The 8,110-nt window shown below is 36.0% G+C and overlaps 1 protein-coding gene across 2 annotated transcripts in view; it reads right to left on the bottom strand.

The window, feature by feature from the left end:
• The window catches only part of LOC110458626 (rhomboid-related protein 2-like), a 25,828-nt gene extending 18,207 nt beyond the window's left edge, over positions 1 to 7,621 (bottom strand). The window contains exons 1-3 of one of the 2 annotated variants that reach the window (XM_021510412.1): positions 7,459 to 7,621; positions 6,880 to 7,152; positions 3,409 to 3,432 (exon numbers count right to left, since the gene is read on the bottom strand). In XM_021510412.1, the coding sequence (XP_021366087.1) occupies positions 3,409 to 3,432; positions 6,880 to 6,984 (129 nt within the window). In that variant the 5' untranslated portion in view covers positions 6,985 to 7,152; positions 7,459 to 7,621. Of the gene's footprint in view, positions 1 to 3,408; positions 3,433 to 6,879; positions 7,153 to 7,284; positions 7,380 to 7,458 lie in introns of those variants that run through there. The other variant, XM_021510410.1, reaches the window with a different exon arrangement.
• Positions 7,622 to 8,110: the final 489 nt, after the last annotated feature.

Raw genomic sequence — 8,110 nt, 5'->3', positions numbered from 1 at the left:
GAGGGCTTGTGTGTATTCCTTGTTAAGAATTTTGTATCCCTATCTTGTGGTAATAGAGGGCTTGTGTGTATTCCTTGTTGAGTATTTTGTATTCCTATCTTGTGGTAATAGAGGGCTTGTGTGTATTCCTTGTAAAGTATTTGTATCCCTATCTTGTTGTAATAGAGGGCTTGTGTGTATTCCTTGTTAAGAATTTGTATCTCTATCTTGGGGTAATAGAGGGCTTGTGTGTATTCCTTGTTAATAATTTGTATCCCTATCTTGTGGTAATAGAGGGCTTGTGTGTATTCCTTGTTAAGTATGTGTATCCCTATCTTGTGGTTATAGAGGGCTTGTGTGTGTTCCTTGTTAAGTATTTTGTATCCCTATCTTGTTGTAATAGAGGGCTTGTGTGTATTCCTTGTTATGTATGTGTATCCCTATCTTGTGGTAATAGAGGGCTTGTGTGTATTCTTTGTTAAGTATTTTGTATCTCTATCTTGTGGTTATAGAGGGCGGCTTGTGTGAATTCCTTGTTAAGAATTTGTATCCCTATCTTGTGGTAATAGAGGGCTTGTGTGTATTCCTTGTTAAGAATTTGTATCCCTATCTTGTGGTAATAGAGGACTTGTGTGAATTCCTTGTTAAGTATTTTGTATCCCTATCTTGTGGTAATAGAGGGCTTGTGTGTATTCCTTGTTAAGTATTTTGTATCCCTATCTTGTGGTAATAGAGGACTTGTGTGTGTTCCTTGTTAAGTATTTTGTATCCCTATCTTGTGGTAAAAGAGGGCTTGTGTGTGTTCCTTGTTAAGTATTTTGGATCCCTATCTTGTGGTAATAAAGGGCTTGTGTGTATTCCTTGTTAAGTATTTTGTATCCCTATCTTGTTGTAATAGAGGGCTTGTGGGTTTTCCTTGTTAAGTATTTTGTATCCCTATCTTGTGGTAATAGAGGGCTTGTGTGTATTCCTTGTAAAGTATGTGTATCCCTATCTTGTGGTAATAGAGGGCTTGTGTGTGTTCCTTGTTAAGAATTTTGTATCCCTATCTTGTGGTAATAGAGGGCTTGTGTGTATTCCTTGTAAAGTATTTGTATCCCTATCTTGTGGTAATAGAGGTTTTGTGGGTTTTCCTTGTTAAGTATTTTTTAGTAACGAAGGGCACTTCTCAGACCGTGTAAGGACAGACTGTAAACAACGACACTGGATAACATTTCCACAATTTCTCTGGTATAAAGTTTATAATAGGAACATCAATTGGATTCTTATATGCGGATCACTGAGCTAAACTACACATGTAACTATAATGTAAATGATACATTCCACAACCACTGAAAGTAAAATCATTTACAATGTGTAGCTTCATGGGAAAGTAATTTTGAATGAAAAAATCTATGCAAGATATTTCTGCATTCCTGACCCACCTCAAACAGTAAAATTATTTTCAGAGCCTAGATTGTCAGAGGAAACACAAAGCTATGACCACAGAGTTTACCTGAGAGTGAATAAAATATCCACAATATCTTAATTACCTTCGAATTCAGATCAATATTATATTAATTACCTTGATAACTAAACCAGACTTTCTTCGCACTGCTCTGATATATCTGGGTTAAAGGATCATAAACCCCCAGTTTTGTCTCACACTTACAGTATAAAAGGTTAATTATTGTAATGGGACACATTAATTGACAACTGAAACGTTTTTACTTAATACCTGGTAATGTACCAGTCTATCGCACTGAAACGTGTATAGGCCAACAAAACTGTTAATTAAATTCAATTAAAAGTGATATGGGGTTTATTTGTAAGGCCAAACTAAACAACTGTTGTGTACAATAATGTGTACAATAATGTCATGTTTTCCCATGGTATTGACAGATAGGTTTGTATATTAATATATGCACATGTAAAAACTGTGTACTTTATTTAAAATGCTGTAAAATAAATTAAAAGGTGACTTGTTAAAATGATATTGAATTAAAGATAGATCATAACTCATCATAAATTTCATAATACATAACAGTTTGCTCTAGATATTAATGATGTGATTTCAATAAGACATTACATAGCTACATTCAACTATACATGAACTCCTAGAGGATTTTCTGTGTAAGATTATGTTGGAATGTTTGGGTTCAGAGGTATATCTTTATGTATCACATGCAGACACATTAACTGACACATAGTTCCTTGACCGTATATACCACACCACTGACCCACAAGTCTACACTGGTCAGTAGTCGTTGACCAATAAATCCAAGTATAATCTTCTAATAAATCGATATGTCAAAATCTAATGTACTGGACTCTATCACACCATGACACAGACACATAGACTGACCAGTGTAAACAAGTGTGAGTAATAAAGTGTTACACATACTCTAACTGGTGTCAGAACAGATCATAGCTTACACAAACTGTGGGTCAATGTCAGAACAGATCATAGCTTACACAAACTCTGGGTCAATCTACAGGTAAAACCTCCATTATATATATAGCTACAGATCACTGACAGGAAAATTGGTGCTAACTCTACTTTCTATCAAAATACCCATCAAACAATGAATACATGTAATTGTTACATTCTTTATACTGTTGTGAGGCACTTTTGTACCCTGGATCTTAGACTTGTTAATTAAGTACATTTCACTAAAAACTTGGCAAGATAAAATTGTATACTTACCTATCTACATTTATAAACATGTCATTTTGAATAAAAACGGACATTTTCAATTCACTCGAGGTGTTCTTGTTGTTTTTGTGCAGTTTACATGTCTTACAAGCTTACCACGGTGATAATGACTTGGAATCAGACATAAATATATTTAATAATGGATCACAATTTATACAAAAGCTTTGCCAGTGAGTTTAGATCGAGATGCAGATTTCAGATTTTCCAGATTTTATTTCCAACACTCAGACACATGAAAATGTGTAACATGAGGTACATGTACATGAATTCATATATTAAATTTTGACAGGATGGACAGGTGCATGCATGTATACAAGGCAAGATTGTATTGACACTCAGACACATAATATGTGTTACATGAGGAAATAAAGTTGCAGATATGGAAAATGAAGTACAATGGACAGTTCAATTTAGAATCGGTACGGTATAGTAACATGATATGACATACAATGGAAAATACAAAACAAACATAAAAAACAACCATACATATAATTCACAAGTTATTTAACTATTAACAGTTATACATATGCATCATTCACAAAAGAGGAGCCATTTTGGTTAGGAAAATAGATAAACCTGTCAGAACTCGTTGATTGCATAATGATAAAAGACCTTTAAACTTATAAATATTTGGGTTTGTGCAATAATAACGAGGAATATATTTGTTACGTAAGGTGGATATGGTTATATTATTGCATTCAAATAGATAATGAAATAGATGCAGCAGTACTTACCTCATCAAACATGGGCTTGAATTTCTGTTAACAGCACCAGACATGTAAAAATATAAAGATTCACATATATTAACAATTCATTCAGTAAAACTTGATGCTTTATTTCATTTCCCATCCCGCTTACCACCAATATTCTATTTTAGGGTCCCATTTTCGTTATTAATTTAAAAAAAAATGAATTAAGTCTCCCTGTGAATATTGCCAAACACTTTTGAATAGGAACAAAACCACATTTTCTCTACTGTCATCTTCAACTTTTGTCAAGACATTGTTATTGTATGACATGGACATTGGACAGAAGAGGGTTGGGGTGGAGTATAACATGGGCATTGGACAGAAGAGGTTTGGGGTGGAGTATGACATGGGCATTGGACAGAAGAGCGTTGGGGTGGAGTATATCATAGACATTGGACATAAGAGGGTTGGGTTGTAGTATAACATGGACATTGACAGAAGAGGGTTGGGTTGTAGTATAACATGGACATGGGACAGAAGAGGGTTGGCGTGGAGTATAACATGGGCATTGGACAGAAGAGGGGTGGGGTGGAGTATAACTTGGACATTGGACAGAAGATGGTTGGGGTGGAGTATAACATGGGCATTGGACAGAAGAGGTTTGGGGTGGAGTATGACATGGACATTGGACCGAAGAGGGTTGGGGTTGAGCATGACATGGAGATTGGACAGAAGAGGTTTGGGGTGGAGTATGACATGGGCATTGGACAGAAGAGCGTTGGGGTGGAGTATAACTTGGACATTGGACAGAAGCGGGTTGGGGTGGAGTATAACATGGGCATTGGACAGAAGAGCGTTGGGGTGGAGTATGACATGAACATTGGACAGAAGAGGGGTGGGGTGGAGTATAACTTGGACATTGGACAGAAGCGGGTTGGGGTGGAGTATCACATGGAGATTGGACAGAAGAGGGGTGGGGTGGAGTATGACATGGGCATTGGACAGAAGAGCGTTGGGGTGGAGTATGACATGGACATTGGACAGAAGAGGGTTGGGGTGGAGTAGTGTCCAGAGGATTCGGACAGATTCCTCCCCACCTTTTTTAGCCTCTGTTTTTTTCATGTATTATACACAAACATTCTAAGTATATTCATACAACCTCAGAAAGATGCTTCACCTCACTCTTCTTGGCATGTAAGACAAAATAAAATAACTCAACAAAGAAGAAAGAGATCCTGTCTCACTCTGCTCGGCAATAAATATCACTATCCCTGTATTATGGTCTTAGAGAAAAACGGTTAATTCTTCTCATAGATTTCATTTCTGAGGCATATTGGAAAATCACAAAAGGTCACAGGAAAATACCTTTCTTTCAAGATATTGGTTATCAAAACACTAAAATAAACCACAGAGCTTGGCCTTAGTTGGAGCTTACCTGCTTCATATCAAAACTAATATACATTATCAAAGTATTATACAGCAATGCAAGGGGGTGGGGTCCAAAATGAACTTAATTATTTCAGCTCAATGTCGTAAGGATAATCCACTTCAATATACTGCCTTTTAGCTTGTACATACTATATATTGTAAATATACCTGTTTTGTGGTATACACCTGTATATAATTATATAAGGTAAACACAAATATTGTGGTACACCTTAGCTTTAAATAGTACATTTAAGTGCTTTTATGTATTTATATTGTAGTTTTCACCTGTAAGTTATTTTATACTGTATTAACAACTTCTATTGTGGTATACACCTGTATATAATTATACAAGGTAAACACAAAGATTGTGGTACACCTTAACTTTAAATAGTACATTTAAGTGCGTTTATGTATTTATATTGTAGTTTTCCCCTGTAAGTTATGTTACACTGTATTAACAACTTATATTGTCGTATACACCTGTATATAATTACACAAGGTAAACACAAAGATTGTGGTACACCTTGGCTTTAAATAGTACATTTAAGTGCTTTTACGTATTTATATTGTAGTTTTCACCTGCAAGTTATTTTACACTCTATTAACAACTTATATTGTGGTATACACCTGTATATAATTACACAAGGTAAATACAAATATTGTGGTACACCTTAGCTTTAAATAGCACATTTAAGTGCTTTTATGTATTTATATTGTAGTTTTCACCTGCAAGTTATTTTACACTGTATTAACAACTTATATTGTGGTACATTGTATGTATACACTTGTAGTTATTTTTGATACAACTAATATTGTGGTATACAACTGTATTTTATTTTACAATGTATTAACAACCTATATCTGGGTATACACCTCTACGTTATTTAACATTGTATAGTTCATACAATGTAAAATATAATATTGTGGTATACACATCTGAACAACCTATATAGTGTGGTATACACTATTACGGTACATCTTCACATTATTTTATACTTTCTGGATAATTGTGTTGGTTTACCAACATTTTTATTCCACATTTTCATATATTATTTGATACTGTAGTTACTTATATAATGTTTACCTGTGTACTGTATGTACTTATACACTGTACACCTGTATGATTTGACCATGTAAGTGACTTAAACCCAGTATAGCAACACTGTTGCCAGCTCTTTGCCAGTCCTAAATGTTCTACACACTACTTAGTGCGGGGATTAGCTAACAATGAAGTCTTTCAAATTAAAGTTACACATTAAATTAAATCCAAGAACTCGGTTATTGAAGGTACCGTGTAGAGGTAGGTAAGGGGATGTTGTGGAGAACACAAGATGTATGGTTCAGTGTGGAAAATACTAGATAGCTGTGTCCCCAATAAAACAATAAAACAAATATTATATTACCAGGTATTTAGTTGTTGTCAATTCAAGAGACATTTCTATCATTTAATATGGAATTCCATGTATAAGTCACCAGTGTTTATACTGAACTATATTACACTGATCTTGTCACAATATATGTACAAGACTTATATAAACATACACAAGTCTAAGTATTTCTGTGGCAAAAACAGGAAGAACTGACGATACATAATACATGTAACATTATGAGTCAATCTATATCGTTACTCGGTCACGGGTGTGTCTCACACGGTCCAGGATTAAACTACATTTAGATTAGTCAGCTTTCCCCATTAACCAGCATTTATAGATAACGTATCATTTCTACAAAACATCAACAATATGTAAGTGGATTCTACAAAACATCAACAATATGTACGTGGTTATCAATACAGAAAACATAACAGTGTATAGATAATAACAGGTAGTGCAAAAATCTTGTTATCTTTTGTTTTAAATCTGTTCTATTTTAAAAGCTGACTAGACACGCCTGCCACTTCACTTTCAATTTCGATTTTTTTGTATTTTATGGATGTGGAGGTGTCTTTGGTGCTCCAGTATCTTCGCCAGTGTCCCACGTTAGGGTGAATGTAATGAATTTTATTTACATGTACGGGTAGGCGGGGCTATCGACGGCGTTGTTGCAACTAGGGATTACAGCCTGGTAATAGTAACGCGTTGTACTTACGTTTTGTAGCTCCCTCCTCAAGTTTTCCTCCATCTCCACCTCCTCAGGGAGGGGCTCTTCCTCGTCCATCACCCGCCGACCTCGCCTCCCCCCTCGTATTGGCATTCTCACAGTAAATCCGACCTACACAGGCAATGTCTGGTCTGTACGCGGGTTGTCAACACGCTGTCGACTCCAATCAAACTGGAATCAGTGTTACCTGTGTGTAGTTCGCCGCGGGAAAACCCCGGGGAAATCAACCAGAACCAAGGACGCGTACAACGCACACGTGATCTGAATAAAAATGAAAGTTGCGATAGACTTCATGATAGTGACAGGTATACTACATGTGACAATCAATGCGGTACCAGTAAATAAACATGCATATGCTCGGAGACTATATATTCCCGTCCCTTGTGTTCTTACAAGCTGCCCTGTGGTGTATTCATAACGAAAGTCTACTCAGGATGCGATCGTCCATCTTGACAGCTAAAATTGTATACACACAGAACAGATCACACTATCAGGTGTATTGTAATTTCATTAACTCCTTGAATTGTCGCACACATGTGTTTACAACCTTGTGTTCTAGCTATTTACCTGGCACAACCTTGATACATAACGGCGCGTCGGAGTATATCGATCGTTTGTCCGTCTTCATTTATAACGATGTTTATAAATTATAGCAGGAAACAAATTAGACAACTTGTAACATATAAAAAGTAAAACAACGGAATTATATTCGCCATCTTAAGTCCGTGGTAAAAGAACATTGACATCAGTTACACGATACAATCTTCCGTTTTTAAAAGTTATATTCAGTACTCAGCTTGTCAAATATATAATGCTCGATGACGCAGTATTTATTTGGAAATAAGTATCAGCATTTCGTAATGAAGCATTACTATTCACAAATAGAAACGTGCTCTGTAGTGTTATTTAAATGACCAATGTAAGCCGTTATTAATCATTGTCTGGTAATGCGGCATATAATGCACGTTTAGACATGCAACTTGGTACGCGTGGCTCCGCTGGGGCGAAGTGCAGTCAACTTTATTTCAATCTCGATTTCAAAGGGAACATTTCATGGGATTTATAGACATCAAACCATGTACATGTACCATGACATTTGTCGCTGTGTGCCGCGATTTTGACTGTCACATAGGAGCCATGGACTAGATGTCTCCTTGGCCAAGCGATTCTCCAGTCCCTGTATGAACGTTGACACATTTCTAACTACGTTCTTTACGTA

The sequence above is a fragment of the Mizuhopecten yessoensis genome, unplaced genomic scaffold (assembly GCF_002113885.1).
Source record: "Mizuhopecten yessoensis strain PY_sf001 unplaced genomic scaffold, ASM211388v2 scaffold9677, whole genome shotgun sequence".
In the NCBI taxonomy this organism is placed as follows: Eukaryota; Metazoa; Mollusca; class Bivalvia; order Pectinida; family Pectinidae; genus Mizuhopecten; species Mizuhopecten yessoensis.
The sequence above is the reverse complement of the archived record's forward strand: the minus strand, read 5'-3'. Positions and strand labels throughout refer to the sequence as shown.